The 20403-nt window shown below is 41.2% G+C and overlaps 1 protein-coding gene across 8 annotated transcripts in view; it reads right to left on the reverse strand.

Annotated features, from left to right (window-relative positions):
- Positions 1 to 19698, reverse strand: part of FAM126A (family with sequence similarity 126 member A) — a 37825-nt gene extending 18127 nt beyond the window's left edge. For 3 of the 8 annotated variants that reach the window (XM_021387229.1, XM_021387223.1, XM_021387231.1), the window contains exons 1-4: positions 19570 to 19696; positions 18999 to 19067; positions 2744 to 2823; positions 186 to 287 (exon numbers count right to left, since the gene is read on the reverse strand). In XM_021387229.1, coding sequence (XP_021242904.1) covers positions 186 to 287; positions 2744 to 2794 — 153 coding nt within the window. In that variant the 5' untranslated portion in view covers positions 2795 to 2823; positions 18999 to 19067; positions 19570 to 19696. Of the gene's footprint in view, positions 1 to 185; positions 288 to 2743; positions 2824 to 4604; positions 4646 to 18998; positions 19068 to 19569 lie in introns of those variants that run through there. The other 5 variants (XM_021387228.1, XM_021387227.1, XM_021387224.1 and 2 more) reach the window with 4 other exon arrangements.

Consider the following 20403-nt stretch of genomic DNA (forward strand, 5'->3'; position numbering starts at 1 on the left):
TCCTTGCTAAGAACGCATTCCAATAACATTAAAGGAAAACACTGTGATGAAGACTCTGCGTATAGTTCACATAATTAGGACAGAAATAACTATTTCACACAGAAGACAGTTAACCAGCATGCAAGGTTTTACCCTATTCTGCTGGTGTTACGTCAGATATCATGAGAGAGATTCAGCACACTCACTTCACTTTGTGGTTCCTGAATTACTTTGTAAAGAGATGAAATCAGAGCACTCTTGTCTTTCAGGTTTGTAGCATAGCTGGATATGGATGCTTCTGGCAGCGTCTGAAAAATATGAAGATATCCATTTTAACTACTACAAAAAATAAGGCTTGATCATTAAAATGTAACAGCTATTTCAACAACCATTTTCCATTAGAAGTTACTATTTATCAGAGTTTACGGTGAACTAAAACCTGTTTCATAAGGAAATCCTTACTATAGAAATCGTCATTTTTCATGGCAGCTAAGTTGCCAGAAGACATACCGCAGTATCATTTTGCAGACAGTTTCTTTGAGAGATTAATGACATTCAATGGGAAATTGTTTAAAAAAAAAAAAAGGGAGTTTAAGAAGTGCAGTGCCATTGAAAATACATAATGTTCTGAAACCAGAAAAAAACTGCAATTCACTTCCCACTCTTTGCTAGTGTCAGTGACAACACATGCCCACAGTGAAATTTAAATGCTGTGAAGCTTCGCTATTTGCAGACCTGCACTTTACTGTCAAGACTGACAGTACACAGACTGTAAATATTATTACGGGATACATTATTACCTGAAAGAACATAAACTCAGGTTGACATGAACAGCTCTTCTTTTATATAAATGGGTTTTCTGACAGTACTTAAGAGGTTAAAAAGCTAACCTCTTTAACAACCCTTTGGAAGCTGTACATTTAAACTTATTCACAGCTCTTACAGTACTACTTTTCTGCAGTCCTGCAAAGAAAATCGTATTCCATTATAAAGACAGAAAAAATAGAGTGTATCTAGCTAGACCAGGACAAAAATCTGCACTCAAATAAGTCCCAGCTCGTACTCAGACCAGCAAGACTACATCACGCTATCAATATCAGGAGAGAAACAAAGAATGGAACAAAAAGCCAGTATCAAAGTTTGAAAAGAAATCCAGCAAAATTTCACAAGTGACAACTAACAGTTTCTGGGGTCTAGCCTGTGCGTGTGCACTACTTTCAATTCCTGTTATAAAAAGTTTTCCAGTTATTCAGTAGCAGGACAGCATGCTGAGGACTTGCAGGACATTTCAAAAATAGCTTGAGCCATCCAAGGACTGAAGACAAAGTCTAACATGAAGAAATGATGGTCTAGAATCTACTTGGGTCCATAATGAAGGTACACTGCATTTTCTTCTAGTCACACAACATACTTAGTGTCTTCAGTATCAGTGTCTTACTGATACACACTCGCACACAAATCTTCCAGTCAAGGTGTTTCAAGAACACAGTTTGACCATGATCACAAGGTATGGCTTAGTAAACTAGAGTTAAAATCCTAAACTTCTCTTTCCAGTGATTGAGCTCACAGAAGTATTGTGCTTTGTTACAAAGCGTACGTTACAAAGACATGTTACACTTTTTGCTGTTAGCAGACCAGAGAGAACAACTTAATAAAATGGAGCTGTATGACTCATCCCTCTCTGAAGGTAGGGGCCATTAGCCGTGCCACAAAATTTCTATCAAGTTTCCAGACAGAAAACATTGAATCAGAATATTGTAAGAAGGATGTTACTTCCAGTTTGCAACGTTTTTTCAAGTTTCATAAACAACATTTATACGCTGATAACAGGCTGGGCAAGCTTGAAAAACATATTCTGAAGTAACAGAAAATCTTGGCTTCATAACAGAAAATACAGATAAGCTAGTTTTAAGGAAGCCAGAGTTTCTATCTGCTGTTGCATTTGCCAGATAAGGGCCTGAGGACGTAGTAAACAGACAGTTCTTTACTTCAAAGTTGTCTTTACTGCTGGTAGAGCGAACACTCTGGAAATAATCAACACTGAAGGAAAAAAAAAAAATGTAGCTGTTGCTTGGTAAACCCAAGCATTTTTTTTTTCCTGTGGTAAAGACGGGGATAATGCATGATATCCACTTTCCACTTCGAGCTCTTCCCTTCCAAAGCATTTACCCCTCTCAGAGTCAGACCTGACCTCTCATACTGACAGTGCAACAGCTGAGGAATGCAATCTGCAAGGAACAGACTTGGACACCTGACTGTAAATAAGTGCTCTGAATGGAAAAAAATAAGCAACCAAAACTACAGCACATGACGGGAAGTTCATCAAGTTCAACAAGTGATCTGATCAGTAGCTGCCACAGCAGCTATCACACAGCACTGCATTTCTAATAATAAAACTTAAAGAAGGCCCACCAGAAAGAATGAACGTGAATAACTCACACATGTAATCTGTAAAAAGGTAAACGAGAGGAAAGAATTGAAAGCCTGAGATTTGAGGTACAACACTATAGCCTGCAGTTCACTTTTTGCCATAGACCCCTGAAGATTATTTTCACTGCCCTGGATCAGAAAGCAGGCAGTATAGAATAATGGGAAAAAAAAAAAACAACCATCTTTCAAGTAGATATTTGTACACGTCAGATTACCTCTAAATCCAAGGTTACTATTCATCTTCATTTTCTACAGCAATCAGGCACTCTTGCATACCACTCCTGCTGCAATTTGGATACAAGTGATTAACTATCTGACAGTGTGTTATTATTACCTTGAACTCTGATAACCACTCCTCCACAAGCCCAGTATCCACAGCTAACATCTTCCAACATCCGTTCCAAAACCTTCAGCCTGAAAGAATATGCAAACAGTTTGTAAGAATTATGCAATCACTGCATTAAATATATAATGAAGATTAAGTTCCTGTGAATACAGAAAGAATCTTATCATGCTTTTGCTCATTAACATTTCACACACTGATGTATTTTGAACTTCTATTCTACTTCACTTATGTGAGCTGTTGGAAGCATTAAGCATGAGAGTCTTCATATACAGCAGTTTAATAAATTCCAAATACATACTGCGTGGGAAGCTCAATAAGTCAAGGATTTGCAGCAGGGGCATTTTTGAAACAGAAAATATTACCTTCTCAATTTCTATTTATTTTTCAGCTTACAGAAAGAGAGAAAATTATATGAACTTGCTGAATAGAAATTATTGTTCAAGTTTTTTCTAGTCAACTGCTATCTTAACTTGCAGAAGGACAATGAAAGACTGAAGAAAATCTTGCAGCTATGGTGACTGAGGTGGACTGAAAGACAAGACAAAGAGCCTGCAGCCTCAGCGTGTAGCCCAAGGTGGAATCCCTTGCCTAATTTCTCACACAGCCTCAGGCAAAGACTAACGGTACTCAGATGAACACAAAAGTTGCAGATCGGCCTTTGGAACTCGTTTCTTATTTCCTTTAACTTAAAACAACTTAAAACAAGTGTTCTTTTGAACAGTTTATTCTGAAACTAAGGACAACATGCCATTAAGATAGAAAACTACTAAAAGAGCATGCTATGGAGGGTGCCCCAGGCATATGTAAATTAGCCTACATTAGCTTACCAAATTGTGATCATGTATTTCAAACAATGACAAATACCCATCAGGGGAAAATTAACAGTTACTTGAAGAAACGTTCAGTGACGAGATATCTTATCAGGCTCTTCTAGTTTAAAATTAATTATCAAGTTCTGATATCCAAGTATGGGCTTATATGAGAAGTTACAAACAAGGAAAAAGGGGAAGAATTGTCTCATAACAAATATTTTGCTCTGAAATCCAGAGAATTTCAAGAAGCCTTAATATGGGGAAAAGAACCAGGCACAACAATGGTGAGAGCTCACTGTAAGGCCTCCTAAACAAGGAGGAAAAAGTGACTCAAGATAGGTTGCCCTTAAAAAGAGAAGTACTGAAATCTTTTAAGGCACAGGTCATGGTTTGTAAGGGAATAACTATCCAACATGCACTGCAAAAGCAATAAGACTGGACAGGCTGTTCAGAAACTTCTTGTATCACGGTCATATAAAACAACTGCATAGCACAGATTATGCAAAAGGGAAGGAAGAAGGGAAAGAGGGGGACAGACAATCAGCTTAATCATCAGTTGAAGTCATGAGTTCTTAATGATCTAAAATTCAATAAAGAGGCACACTGAAAATGAGATTCATTTTAAATGACCGCGAAGTGCAAAACAGCTACGACCTTTATGAACCTGCATTAGAAACACCAGTGCATACCACGAAGCCCACTAAGAACACAATTCCTTCCTACTCTCATTCAGAGGAGAAACTCTTCTGGAAGGAAACACTACAGAGGTTTGTTTCTTGTTTGGAAACTAGTCAGGTTTGGGTTTTGCTTTCTCTTTTAAGTGACAACTGAAAAAAAGCCCGTTGTAGTTAGAATACTGACTGCATAAGCAAAAAGTAAGAACTCACAGCATTACTGGGAAAGAATTTAGCCTGTTAAATAAACAATCTGGTCAGGGAAAGAAACCTAAATTCTTTGAGAAAACAGCTAGCACGTTCTCCTCTTGCAGCTCCAGAAAGATAGTGAAGACTGGAGAGGAAATCACAAAGGAAACTCACCTAGCTAAATACCAGCTCTTTCTGACCAGCTCTGATGATCTCTGAAGGTACAAGGAGATATGGATTAGAAGCCTCTGAATGCAATCAGGTTTCTGTGCCAAACCCTGACGCGAAAGTGAAGCTTTCATGATAACAACACTGTGTGCTAACAAACACAAAGGCTAGACCAACTGCAATTACTGAAGCAACAACCCCATCATTTCCTACAGAATCACATTTGCCAGCCCTACTTTCATTCCTGTGAAGGCAGACAAAGGCTTCTGCAATGCCTTATGTTTCAGCAGGGCTGGCAATAGTAACCATTCTTTACTGAGCCCCATCTATAGCACAAATGCTTGCACTAATATTGACTCCTGTATCCAGGAGTCCTGGATACTCCCGTTCACAGCTGACACCAAATTTATCACACACATGCAGTATATATATTTTTTTTAACCTACTTACATTGATCTATCAAATGTTATTTTCAGATTAAAGACTTCCAGAGAACACAGGATTTATTTGACCAGTGAAAATAATAATTTGCCTGGCACTATTCATTGGGCCAAGAATGACATTTCAAGACTTAATGACTGCATATTTGAAGGCAAGTCTTTTTGTTGGTATGCCAGGCACATGCATAGGCTACAGAAAGCTGAACTAAAAGAAAAAGGAAGCATTTTTTGCTGATTGGGTCACAGAAAACGCAGAGTGTACTTATTATATCTTGATGTGTTAAAAGAAAAAGCCAGTCACACACCATACTGAATAAATGTTTTAAACTTAAGCACACATGCATCTCTACAGCAATACACATACAAGTGTCACAAATAAAATCTAATTGTATATTTCTTTTTCTTGAATACAAACATGATTACCTATTAGACTGATGTCCCCGGAAGAAAGAAGCCTCAATTCCATACAGTAGGTATGTGGGGTCTATTTGAACAGGCAGACAACCTGCTGTTTTGCTGAGGATTGCCAAGTTTTGTACTAGCTAGATAGACCAAGCTGGACTGCAATAACGGACAGATTTGGCAAACTTGTACCAAGACTGCTCTAAAAGAACAATTAACAAATTTAACAACACAAGTTTTTCTTAGCACAGCATTATTTGTGGTTGATTTCAGTCACATCATCACATATCTGTTGATCTTTAACACTAGACACATTTTCTTAGTTTATATCAGCAAAACAACTTTAGAAGACTTGCTCATTGCAAGTCTCACCACATTACTTTACATTTGTCACATGATGAAAGCAAGCATAGGTACAACAGCCCAGCTAACACGTGGCAAATGTACCCACGTGTGTTAGACCTGTGAGTTGAAAGCATTTTGGAGTACTTTCTACAAGACTTTTACCTGGATTAGCAGCAAGAAATAGGATTCGTACTAAATAAGTAACAAACAAGCTTGGCTAGTAGAACATTTATTTAAAATAAGCAGGCATAAAACAATTCAGACCTTGCTAATCTCTAACATTAGAACCCTATGCCACTTGAGCACTAATATCAACAAGAAAACAATCTAACTTACATTCCACTCGAAATCCATTCCACTGCAATCCATTTTGACATACCTTGATCTGTTCCCAAGCAATAAGCAGAATGAGAATGGTAAATTGATCTTGTTCTGTTCTAATACTGTAAGAAAACTCTCCTTAGATAGGAGATGGCAATTTTTGCTTTGTTTCGGGACAAATAGTGCATCTAGAATAAGATATAAAGTAAGTTTACCTCACAAAAGCCAAGTCTTGTTTGGAGAGACCTCTACAAAGTGTCTGTGAAGACAATCCTTTTTTTTCCCCACCCATCATAGCACAAATACACCAGGAACTTACTGCTTCAGGAACAGAGGCAGAGAGAAGTTGCTATGCGCCAAGCTCATGGAGGGCAAGCCAAGATCAATGAAGGTATATTCTCTGGCAAACCTGCTAATGGATTCATCTACTTAAACAGCTTCAATCTTCTGTATCTGTCACTCAATACTTTTTCTTCATGTAATAATATCAAATGATGGCCTTGAATGAAATCACAGACAACAGGCACACAGGCTGTTCTTAATAAATAAATAAGATCTCACAATAGGTGGCTTTCCTATTCTTTAAAGATACGCAGCCTTTGGAGAATTTATCATGTGCATGTGAACTCTGGATGAAGTACAAGGAGGCTGGACTTGGATGAAGAATGAACATTTGAGTTCAGCAGAATTGACCTTCTGGAATCACAGTGTGAGGGATTTGATAGTGGAAAAAAACAAAACCAAGAGCCAAAAACTGCTCATGTCCCATCCTTTGGGAACTGCTGGAAGAGGAGGAAAAGCATATATTGTGCGCTTACCTAATCTGAAAAGCATCTGCTTGGAAGTTTGTACTACTTACTAGGAAATAGATTTTTTTTCAGTCTTCAGTTAAACAGATCCAAGGGAAACACAGGGCAAAACATTGCAATTTTTATGAACTACCCATCAAATTTGTGAACTCAACTCAGAAGAGAAACAAAATAAAATTCTGAGCATTCTGTTATGATGCACCAGTCCCAGAAGAAACCAAGTGCCTGGTACATGTTAATTTTCTTACTCTATCATAGTTTATTTTCAGAAGTAGGGAACAGCCCATTGGGACTCAACTTGTTTGGGTGGGGAGAAATTTTTGGTCAGCTCTGCATCTTACGTCAAGTTCACTTAAGGACCACAGTCTATACTTGGAGCTTACATTACTGAACCCTTTTCTCTCCCAACTTATCTCAAAGACAAAGACAAAACTTTGGTAGAACTCAGAAGAGGACACAGCACTCAAGCAAGTGTATTCTTAACTAAATTACCAATGAAGCAAACGTATTTTCCCCAGTGTTAATGCATGACTAATGCACATTTTAGCAATACAGTGATTTATTCATTAATTGTGGAATTTCAAATATGGTCACACTATCCTCTTAGAACAGATACTTGTAGTTGCAGTAGTGGATAGCGAATTACTCAAAGTCTGTCAAGAAAAGAAACCAATGCTGCTTCGGGCTTCAAAAACCACTCTGGAACGTTCTAAAAACCACAAAGGCCAGGTCTGACTTCTTGACATTTTTCAAACTTGCACAAAGAGGAAGAAACAAAAAACCCATTGTGCTAAGCCTGAAACAGTCACATGCTCCATCCAAATACACAATGCAAGCAACGCTCATTCAGCATCAAATATTCTCTTGTAGTTGCTGCCTTCAGTGTAAAAGCAGGCATTGTCAACAAGATAGCTAAAGGTGCACCAAGCGTCACTGACACAGGCTCAAACAAACTCCTAAAATGACAAGAGAGCTATTCAGCAGCTTCTAACACAAGAACTAACAAGTGCTAAGGCTCAAAACAGGAGGAGTTACCAAAAACAATGCAAAGGAAGCATGTATTGATCCCCAAGTCAGAGTACATTAAATTTACATAAGTGCACAGAAAAAGCCTTGATGCATCCAGGGAAGAAGAAACCATCAGCAGCCACTAAATGCAAGAACATGTTCTCTAGTTCAGAAAGTCCATGTCAGAAACTAATGCCCAAGAAGCTGAATACTCCTCCAGCTTTCCTTATCACTGCATGCCTGGCTTTCCTGTCTAGGAGCCTATTAACACGCACTGTTAGACAAACAAGTTTTTGAAATTCTAGTTTGACTCAGTATGGGCAATACTGCAGTCATGAAGATATAGAGAACCCATACCAACATTCAACTTGTTTCCAGTGTGTTTGTTTTCTGTTGGTGGTTGCTTGTTTTTTGGATTTTTTTCTCTCTTTTTTTTTTTTAAAAAAAAAAAAGGTTACAGAACCTTAGGAACTGAAAATGCAATCAATTCAAATTTCATGAACTGTTTCCCAGTTTTGTGTCCTTTTTTCTCCTCCTGCGCCCAGTCCGTGTGCACTAGAAGCAAACACCTTATTTGCAGCTAACATTTTAGATTAGACCATAGAACAACAGCCTTGAAAAGTCAGCAGTCTTGTCCATGACAGACTTCAAAAAGATTTCCATATGCGTCTTGAATGGTTCACTGTTGAAATGCGATCATGTTTGACACTCATAGATAATGAAAAAAAATAATTACACTGAAGCAAGAAAGTATTCACTAGACTGCACAGAAACAACAGAAAGCTGCCTCAAATGCAGTTGTTTCTTGTGTTAAGGATACAGCACCACAGAAGGCTGACACTATGCTGCCCAAAAACCTACACACAAGCACTGGGTGTATCAAACTGTAACTTACCCTTCCACAACCCTCACATTCTGTAAACTGGGAGGGAAGCAACAGTTGAGGTCACAATGCCATTTCTAATGCTGGCCATATGTGACCCGAACCAGATCTGGAGAAAGGTTTCCGTAGTCTTGAGCAGTGGTAGGGTCCCTTCAGCATGTGCTGTAGATGATTTTTATTCTGATCTTTGACTCCTGGCGGTTACACTTGCTCAATTTCAGGTTAGCGAGCAACAATTACAAACCACCTTTGTACACAACCAGCTTTGTACTTGCCGTTTACCAGGCAGAAGATAACTCTTCAAACACAACCAAATGACTCATTCCGGCTAAATAAATTGCCACGATACAGAAGTAAGATGTAATACAGATATAGTCCCTTGAATTTACACAAGCCACAGCAAGTCAGATTTACAATGTTAAAGCTGCACAAAAGCAACCCTAATAGTACAGTACCAAACCGGAGTAAAATTAAATAACTTCTATAGCTTGATTTATTTTATTCAACTTTGCCATTTCTTCTTTGCTGATTTCTGCACAAAAGCACACCTTAAGCAAAACCATTGTACTGGTAACCACAGTGTCAGCCCAAAGCAGCTGCAGTAAGCCAATTTACCCTAGTTACATGCCATTCTCCAGCTTGTAGAAGCCCTACTCTGTTTCAACCTATTCCATTTGCAGTATATCTTCAAGTACAAGTTTTTCTATGAACTGTAATAAACCAATAGCTCCATGCATTATAGTAAAATAAAGCAAGAGCTATCACTTTCAAAACAGCTGTTTTTAGCAACTGAAATATACTTACTTCCTCTTTTGTTCTGCTCCGTTCCATGCTAACACTGTTTTTCCAATCTTTAAAAAAAAAAAAAGTAGATACAAACAGCCTAGCCTCAGACAAAATAAAAAGACTGGTTGAAAAACCTTGTCTTAAACTATGCCTGTAGTTATTCTGGCCTAATAGAGTTAACAGCTTTACACGTACAAAGAAAAATCAAAGTAATAACTACATGGATCATAAGGAAAGAGAGTTTAAATTAAGGGAGTGTTAAAGGGAGTACAGCCAAAAGCTCAACCAAACATCTGAAATGACAAAGGGAATTACGTGAAAGGGAATGGCGTGCTAATACCACTGAAGTCACCTAATCCACACAGGTCTACCAGGTTTTGCTCTAGCCAGAAGATTTCACAATATTAAAATAAAGGTATTATCTTCACTGTATGAAAGAACTGAAAAGCTTCAGAAAAAATTATCTGCTTTTCTTATGTATCAGCACTGCTGTGTCTTATGTCAAGAGTAAGTAATATCACAGTATACCACCCAGGGCTCTCACCACATCTGTATGGGAATACAGTGCTACAAGAAGAATTCTCCACTCAACTCAAAACAAAGTAAAGCTGCTGTTCTCACAGGACCTCTTTCCCCTAAGCCCAAAGAGTGCTACATCATGATAAAGTCCGAAGTATACCTGAAGTCCCAAAAACATATTTAACCTGGTGAAATAAAATAAACTATGCAGAGAGAATAATCACATTGCAGCCGTTGTTTCAGTGCCACGTGCAAGCCTGGAACCACCAACCAATAGCCTTAACAAGAGCACTAATCATTATTTTGCTGGCAATGCCATGACCTCTAGTTACCTTCTTTGCATCATCAAACTTCAGTGCTATTGTAGTTTGCCTTTACTAATAGTTGCTCATTTCATCTAGCAGTTAGTAAAGTCTGTTTGTTGCTAATTTTAAAAACAAGTTTTCCTTCCTGTGAAAATTGCATGTCACTTCCAATTAGTTTCTTTGAAAGAGATCAAAAAGAAAGGTGTCAGATAATTCAGCAGTCACGAAAAGACTGTCGATGTAATGAGTGCCTAAGCAGACGCTGCACAACAGCTTGAGTATGACCTAAAAAGCACGTAGAGTACTGAGCAGAGGCTGTGCTCAGCATCAGCTGTTAAAGGCACAATTCCAACACTTTCTAGCATAACAGCATAGTTATGATAGAAGAAAGCTAGAGAAAGCAGAAGAGTGTATCTAGCAAAGAGTTAAGCAGTGGCTCTTACCAGCAGAAGGACTCAGCTCACACAGGGCAGGAGTCAGAGCAAGCTTTTCAACTTCCACTTTGCAGTAGCAACCTTAAGAATGCAACACTTGGCCAAAACTCTCCTTTTTCAGAGCACGATTTCAGGAGATTCTGCCCATTTCCAACTCCAGTCTAGGTAGATACTTCTTGCCTAATTTGAAAGGCAGAGATGCCTACTTACAAACCAACAGAGGCCATAAACAAACTACAGGAAGTTGCATTTTCCAAAAGAGAGGTACATCAACACTAAAAATAACCTTAGGATTTTGTTTGCTTGAAGTGGTTGATGTTAAGTTACAGTACTCCCTGTTAAGTTACAGTACTCAGATGATCCATCAATAAATGTACAAACCGCTATGTTAAATAGCTTCAGGAAAAGTACCCTTCATTCCCCCCACAGCAGTTCTCTCATTCTTCCTCCTCTTCTCTTCCCCGCTATACTCTCAAGACTGGACATATTCATTTGAACAATATTTCCCGGCACCCAAAAATAACTCTGTCTATTTTACATACTTTATGAACATCAGAAAAGCATAACTTCTTTCTTTAACTGGTGTTTTTTAAATGTAACAGGAGGACCCACACTTCAGCCTTACTCAGAACTTGATACATTTAACACATGAAAAAATCTATTACCACACCGAAGTTCAACATTATACCACAGCATATGAGCAACCTGAGGTCTCTGACCATTTACTATCCTGTATTTCTTGCTTTCTATTGTGATTTCCAGAAAAAAAAATCCCCAAACTGTACTTTTTACAGAACAGAAAAAAAGGTATTATTTGTTATATAGGTTAGGAATTCTTCTAGATTCTTGAACAACTGGACAGATTTCCAGGGTAAATTGCATCACCAAGAGTTCTGCCATGGTTCCAATGACATAAAAATGAAAAGTTTCTAGAGAATTTATATTGATACCATGCAGGTAGCAGAAAATAGTTTGAGATTAAGAAAAAAATAACAGAACACACATTCAATTTTTCTTTCCCTGATTCCTTTATTTCAGTGCTCATTACATTTCAGATGTCTTCTGCTCAAGAGAGCTCTGGTTTTCTAAGCACATTCTTTGAGCCTTATGTACCTGGTATTTCTGGAATAAGTGATCGGTATTTTAATGTTTGGTTACAAATTCAGAGCCCCAGTCTGGAGCACAGACTTCAGGACTTAGTCTAACAAACACGTCTGCAGTCTGAAAACAAAGCAGTCAAAATTTGTTTCTATAATAATCTCGAGTCTACGGACTTCAACTTGTAAACAGAATGCACTAAATCAAGTTCCAAGAGGCAAATGAAAAACCATTTGAACCGCAGATGTGATTATGACAATACATGGAAATTGGTCATTGACTGCACACAGATTTGGGACACAGTGGACTCAAATGAACCAGAGCCAAACATCAGGACAGCTTAATAGCCCTAGGAAGCAAAACCTTATGTTCCTGAACACTGTCAAACCCATTGCAAAGAGGAGTTGCAATGAAGCAAGAGCAAAGCAGGCTATCACATGAGAGGAAATGATAGATAACAAAATAAGATGGAAATAAATCAGTGACTGGCCACTTTTCAAACAGTATGACATTGTTTTCAAGGAGAAGGAGAGAGGTATAATTGCACAATGCGAAAGGACTGTACTCCCATCATCTAAAATGAGCAGCAACATTTGAGGAACCTCTTAAAGGGTAAATGTGGTATCATCTGGTTCCTGTTGGTTTCATCATCCGGTTAACTTCCTAGTCACATTTTTCAAGTCCTCTGGTTACTGTGCAAGCAGGGACTTTATCTAAGGGCTTCTCCTCCCTCTCATGTCAAGCATACTCACACCCTATAAAGTTACCAAATTTACATGGGACTTTTATTTCACCACACTGAAAAGTAGTTATAAATGGTTAAGTGATTTAGCTCTTGACACCATTTCATGGGAACATATCTGAACTATCATTCACTGCTTTACCAGAATAGGACAAAGCATCTAGGACATTTTTAAATACACTGAAACGGAAATGAATCAGATGTCAATGAATTCCTTAAGGAATAAATGTGTATGTATATGGAGCTGCACAGTTTAGAGATCTTCTCTAGTTAGGCTAAGCTTCTGCAGAAAAATCCTTATCGAGTTTTCCCAATGCATCTACAGCTTGCCAGTACCAACAGTTTGGCATAAGAGACCACCACCCAAAAGAACCATAACAGCCTAGTAAGACCTTCTGGTAATCACTGCTAACGCATACGCTTTGGAGACTCATCGTTTTGATGCAAGACAAAAAAGGGTCACGTTAAAAAATGCATACACCAAAAAAAAAAAAAAAAAAGGCAGCAAAGAAATTAAAGTTGGCAGAGATTTCATCACGTTAGAGATTGGCTGAGTAGATTACCAAGTGCTGCACAAGTAGTTCTGCTACAGTTGCACAAACAACTGAAAAAGCAACATAGTTTGAAATCAAGTCCATAAAGTACCTTGACCGAGTTCAACCAATACTAGCTGAAAACAGAATCCAGATACTTCAAGCTGCATCTTTAATTACTCTGCAAAACAGATGTTTCCTTTGATTGTGTTTCACTACGTGAGGTGACAAAAGTGATTGTCTGAAATGTAGTGCTTCACGACAGCACCACAACAGTGTGGTGAAAATACCTGCCATTTACAGGAATTATGCAAAATGCCGCTGAGATAATGAGGAGGAGAGAGAGACAGCTTGATTTTTTATTTCTCCTACAAGCTTCACCATTAAATGCAAAACACATTTCCTTCAGCAAGAGAGAAATTGGTAAATACCATACCAACACTCACAACACTGTGTGAGCAGATGTACAGAATTACTTTCAAAAAGCTATCACATGCTCCTCTGGCTGCTGCAACGGGAATACAGTTCAAAGCAGAAAAAAAAAAAGGCAGGAGCCTCTTACTCTTTCTCAGTCTGATATATAGAGTCAATATAACCGGGAGCGTGAGAGATGTAAGCGGAAAGACTGTAGCCTAAAAGCACAGCATGAAACAGCTAAATATTTTGGCACAACCTAAAGAGAGGCAATAAGAAAAGTATTACCTTAACCAATTAGACAGTAACTGGCTCAGCCAGATGCGCTACTAACCACAAAGTGTACAACAGGCAGAATGTCACTGCCAAAATCCAGTGTGAAGTTACCGTAAGGAACATTAAATTGTTGCTTTAGTACTAAGCACCAAGAGCTATGGAAGTCCCTTCTAACACAAAATACATGAAGTTGCAGTCTGACTTTACAACCAGTTTAACCTCTGCAAGAGTACTGCATAAATTCCTTCAGCCAGTAAGAACAGGGGAAAAAATATTACCATGGAATAAAGTTTCCAACTCTGTACCTGAACATCCGATAAAGACACAAAGAGATAATGTTAATATAGCATATCCAGCACGTCTTAAAGAAGAGACTGTTTGAAAATACGCAAGTATCCTAATACGAGAGGACATGTGGCAATAAAAACTATTAGAGATTTTCAATATTTATTAGGTCAACTTAAAGCTTTCTCATATTCAAGTCATTTCCTTCAATACAGGAAATACATCAGGATTAAAAAGAATTCGAATTACAAAACAGTTGCATTTAGGTATGAGAACAGGACTCAAGTACTTGAAAACAAACCACAGTGATACAGTACAGCCCTGCCCATTAACCAGGTGTACATGAAGACCTATTATCCCACACTACTAGCTTCAGTTATGTATTCAGTTTTGCACCATTCAGCAGGCTGAAGTGAACACCTTGCTGAAGCAGAAATATTTATCCAGTGCGAACAGCAGGAAACCTTAGGAGACAGCATGGCTTGAAGCACCTTGAGTGAGTTAATTAGTATCCAGTGCAGCTTCAGAGCACGCTCTGCTACTTTTAATTAAAGGTTTGCTTCCAAATAGAAAAAAAGTAACAAAAAGCAAAGGATATCTTATCTCTTACTTAAGAGAGCTGCCTTCAACAGCTATCGAAAGAACTCGAAATACACAAAGCTTCTGTCACTAAATTTAGAATAAGAGCGCTTATTCCAATATTCCAATCCCGATGGAAAGCAGATACTCAGTGACCTGTGCATCAGCCACGGGTGTGTTTTTACTGCTCAGCCAGTATTGCTTTTACCTACATGCCTTTGTTATGCTTTGTTTGCCGCACAGCGTTTCTTATCACCCAGAGTTAGAGACAGAAGAACGCAAACGTACATCTGGTTCGGAGAGATAACCTGTTTCCAATCTCCCTCTCAACAATCAGGTGATATACAACCATTTCTTCCGCAACGCTGATCATTTAAAATAGGGTAAGAAATGTTTTCGTGCATCATCTCATTTTTCACGGCATCCTCCGTAGACAAGAGCGATGATTACTGAGTACGTGTCTAAATTCCACACGCTTTATTGATTCCAATTCTCATAAATAACACTCCTGGTAACAACTGTTTATCGAGCACACATTACATTTGCGCACCATTTAGAAATCACACTGAGGCCTTACAAACAGAGTCCTTCATCACACTGAATCAAGTGCAGCACCGCTCTCCTGTTCCTGCCAGTGCAAGGAGAACGGGCTGCATTCAGACTATTTCAGCACTCACCCGGGCCGTCGGTCACGTTACTTTCATTCACAGCTCCCCAGTTGTTACCAAAGCACGCAAGTTCACGTGGGGATGCATCTAAAGAAATCACTGCGATAAGTCGCCTCACCAGCCTAAGCCAACATTCTATTTTTATTCAGCTGCTCTTGAACTTAGGCCTAATTAGGAAAAGGGCTTCACAAAAGTTTTGCCAGATGTACAAGGAAATACCACATATCTCACGTTATCTTATATGCTCAACAAGTTAAGAGCTGGTATCGCTGTGGGCTCTTTCGGATGCTTTTTTTTTTAAAATCTAAACCAGAAGTATTTGAGTATTCCTGCTAGCAAAGTTCCAATGCTAATTTTGGTGGATCTCGGACCACGTACAGCAAGAACTGATGCAGAAGCAAAACCCTCAGCCTCAAGGAAAACTTTTTCTTGAATTTCAGCAATGTTTTCAAATAACGTCACCTATTTTAAGTGTCAGTTACTTCTAAAGATAAACCTGAGAGCACACAGAAACTCTTCATCTTAAAAGCATGTGAGCACACTTAACGTAACACTTACATAACACACTTAACGTTGTATGTTACAAATACAGGGGAGACTGTGGTCAGGGCAGGAGCTAAGAACACATTTTCTTAGCATGCAGAGCTTGAGCACCCTAGAAGCTTTCAACAAACAGGGCCCTGCAGCACTGTCATGCAATAAAATCATTTTTTCATACTTGAGTACTTACTTTTCCTTCAACCACACCGACCTGACACAGATTTCAGTCTTCATCCCGACGCTATTCTGTTATTACCTTCCAAGATTACCTCAAGAAGCATTTCAAATACACTAACCCAATTTAAGCTCCTAATTAACTTATGCTGATACAACAGTGCTTTAATTCTAACACGTTCTCTGCTCTCAAATGTGCATTTAATACTCCACCATTTCATTGCTGGTGATTGAGGTCAGCTAATGTCCAAAAGGGCCTTTTTTTTTTTTTTTGGAAAAAAAAAAAATGGATTTAATGACAAAAATAGCATGCTTATAACTCTACTTAGGGTTTGAGTGTTGGAGGTTTTTCAAATACTCCCATAATGAAACAGAACAGCATTAGCAAATCAAAAGCTGTAACTCTGTCAGCCAAACTGAGATTACAGTATACTAAAAAGAACTTTCATATGCAGCCTATCACAGCTAAACCAATACATTGAAAAGTACCGCATAGAAAATGCAAGCTTTAAGCACATTCTGTTTCCACAATACCACGCAAGATGTCTTGGAGGTTACACACAAGCCACTCTTGTGATCAAGCTATTACACATCAGAAGGCAAATACACATTTGCACAGTCTTCAGTTTGGGTTTGTGTGTGTGTGTGTTTTTTGGTTTAGTTTTTTAAGCATAAGATCTCTAGATCTCCCAGCCTCAAAGGCGACAGCATACACACAGTAAAGGTCACACCTTCAGGCTTCTCATTTCCTATACAGTATGACAGGATCTCCTGCTTAAACTTCATGACTATTACTTCTGGAAGATGGACTGGCTGATACCCGTACCATTGTACATAACGCAGGTGTAATCCCCATCTATGGTAACAAAGCTACTTGCACAAACCCTACAGCAGAGCTAAGTATAAGCTTTGTACCCAACCTCACATTTGCTAGATAGAAGGCATGCCAGTTCACGCTGAGAGGGCATTTGCTGAAATGAAGGCTTGGGAATGAAACCTGGTGACCCAGCTAACGGATTTAAAGTCTAAGCTGTTCCTGATAGAGGCTTTGTGCGTTTGCAGAGCATGCAGGTGATCTCTGTAAGAGTTTAAGACCTACTGCATTTTAATATTATCAACATTTAAGCTGCATTCAACTTCCATTTGGAAGCCTCAAATATACAGAGCACTCCACAGGCTGTTAGTGTCGAAGGAAAGCCTGGAAACTGTGACTTTCCTCTTACAAATGATGCCGACCCTGCAAACTATGCATCTGCTACACAAACCGAAACAAACAACAGTGTCAAGTTGGGTCACGAAATGTGTATTTATTTTGAAATTAAATTAGCCAACATTTGAAAACTAATAGTAACAAGGTAAATCCCCAGAATGAACGATGTCGTTTTCACTTTGCACACATTAGTCATAGGTTAGAGAGAACCCAATACTTACTACAAGGTAAGCATTAATGAAAAAGCATTTATTGACATGAACATATAGGGAAAGTTCAAGATATTTGTGGGTTTTTTTTTGGCGTTCAAAATAACACACTAGCACACACTAAGAAACAGACTCCATGACTTACTGTTAGGCTTGATACAGTCAACGTTTGCATCAGCACGAGGGCTTGCAGCCTAGCACCAGCCCCATTGTGTTTAGTAAAATACAGATGACACGTAGCATTTACAGGGCCTAGCCGGGCAATATGTTATGCACATGTTTGCTTGCAATACAAGTCTTTACAAATTAGGATTCAAGTGACTTAACTATCCAGCTATGTCTGTGAACATGTCTATGGACTCACACGAGTGAAAGAAAACCCTCCCACTCATCAGTCTATGGCAGAAGTTCAGCATGATTCTTCTCATGAAAGCCTTCTTCCCTGTGAGAAGTATTCTGAATAAACTGTACCTTAAAACAGCTCAACACTGTAAGGAAGTGAACTGTCAGAATGAATAGATCATCCGAAGCAATACTGCAGTTCCTCAAAATTGTCACCCTCCTGTTAATCACAAAGATCATCACAGAAGAGAAGCTGAGCTTTGCACTTCAGAAGTAGCATTTTCACGTCACCACCTTAGTCAAAAAATACATCCAAGAACAAAGACGGATACAACTCAACATTCAAGTACATTACTATTACCTAAAGTATCGCACGGATGAAAGTAAAATCGATGGGTAACTTGACCGAGCTTCACAACACTGCTTGCTTTCCGCAACAGAAAAGAACTTGTTGGAAGGTGATAAAGACAATAAACGCAGGGCACCGTCAGAGAGAAAGATATTTTGTGAAAAGCACAAGCTTCTGAAAAGATGCTTTATAGCATCTAGCTGCATTCTTGGAGGCAAAGACTGCAGAAAAGTCTTTCAGACGCAATGAAAGCCCATCACCTATGTTGCTCTACACTTTGCTACATAAAACGGTCCAGCAGGGTCATTTATTCTAGCTGCTTTTGAAAGAAACCCTAATTGCTAGATTTGAATTTGCAGCTGACATGATTACTTAGCAGCAATCGCTTAATAGAAAGGTCAATTTTATTCTTCTACAGTCATCTGCTAGCAGCTTACATTAAAACCCATCAGAGATCAGCACTGACAAGCCACATACTCCTCAAGTGTACCAATCTTTTCCCCGGGAGCATTCAACTTCTCAGGAGCTTCTCCAGAACAGAGTTAGAATTGAATGGGAAAAGCAGCAGACGCGACGCCTTTCAGGATTGCGGGGCTCAGATAAGCCCGGGGGCGCTCCCGTTAAAACACGCGGCGCCGGGCGAGCGGCCGCGATGCAGCGTGCGCGAAGTTCAGCGGCGCAGCCCGCAAGAGCGCGGCGTCCTGCAGGCAGCCGGCACTTCCTACTCACCGACCGCAACCGCAGGCTCTCCGCGATGGGAACCGTTGCCGCCGCCTCTTACATCCCCGTCCGCGTTCGCTGAAGTCAACGCCGCGGAAGAGAGAATAACGACAGCAACACAGAAGAGACGCGTGAGAAGCGACGCGTCGGCAGGGCGCGGAGCCGCCGTCCCCCCGGCAGCAGCACAGCCCGCCGCCGTGCCCCGCGCGGGGCAGCCCCTTTGTCTCCCCGCCCGCCGCCTCCTCCGAGCGGGCCGAGCCCCCCCGGTGCCCGCGGCCAACCCGGCGGAGCCCCTCCGCCCCGCCCCGCCACAGCGCAGCACGACCCCGAGCGCCGCTGCCCTCCGCTCCCGCCGCCCCTCCCCGCCCGGCCGCTAACGGCAGCCCCGGGCGGCCCGCGGCGGACGAGGAGGAGAAGGAAGAAGAGGAGGCGCGCGGGACCGCCGGGCTCCCCTCAGCCTCAGCCGCTGTTAGTTGCCCAACGGCCGCCACCGTCCCGCGAGGCGCCGGAGGCGCCGGGGGCTGCCGGCGCCCCGCGCGGCGTTCAAAAGTTGGCCCGGCGGCAGCGGGCGGCTACTTACGCTCAGCCCGCCCGCCCCGCGGCGCCTCCGCCGCCGCTTACGGACTCCCTCGCCCGCGGGGAGCGACGGCACTGAGGGCGGGCGGCGGCGAGCAGGCACCGCCCGAGCGGCCGCTGCCTGGCGGCGACGGCAGCCAATGGGCGGGCGGAGCGCGGTGACGCCAGCCAATGGGACGGCAGAGCGGAGCGGACGGGCGCCCGCGCCCTCCTCTCTCCCAATGGGTGGTGCCGCCCCGCGAGGAGGGCGGGGCGGGGCGGGCGGCCCGCGGGGCTGTGAGGGCGCCCGGGGGGGCGGGCGGTGCCGCGGCCTCTCGCAGGCGAGGGGCGGTGTGCGGCTGAGCCGGCGTTCCCTGCGGTGCTAAACTGGGGTGACTCAGGCGGCGGGCAACCGCCCACCCCACGAGGCAAGCGGCATTCGGGGGAAGAACGCCGCCGGGATGCCAAAACCCCGAGCTTGGGGGTCCGGCTGCTCAGTGCCGGCACCGGCCGCGGAGCCGCGGGCGGCCCCGGCGGGAGCACGTCGTGCTGAGCGCCGCTCCGCTGCCGCGGGGCGTGTCCCGTGTCCATGGGGCACGTGCTGCCCTCAGCGCCCTCGGGGCTGTGGCATCCTCGTCCCTCGCCACCCCACGGCCTTCCTCGGTGATGAACACTTCTCCTTTTTCTCCATTTTTGGCCGCTTTTTATTGACTTACACCTCGGACCACTCTGAAGAATTAACTTGAAATAAAGCTGAATGTGGTAGAATTAGCTACTTTTTTGTTTTAATTATTGCACAGTTTATATATATATATTTGTTTTTGCATGTTATAGAGTTTCTTTGCAGGCACGCTTTGAG

The sequence above is a fragment of the Numida meleagris genome, chromosome 2 (genome assembly GCF_002078875.1).
Source record: "Numida meleagris isolate 19003 breed g44 Domestic line chromosome 2, NumMel1.0, whole genome shotgun sequence".
Classification (NCBI taxonomy): Eukaryota; Metazoa; Chordata; class Aves; order Galliformes; family Numididae; genus Numida; species Numida meleagris.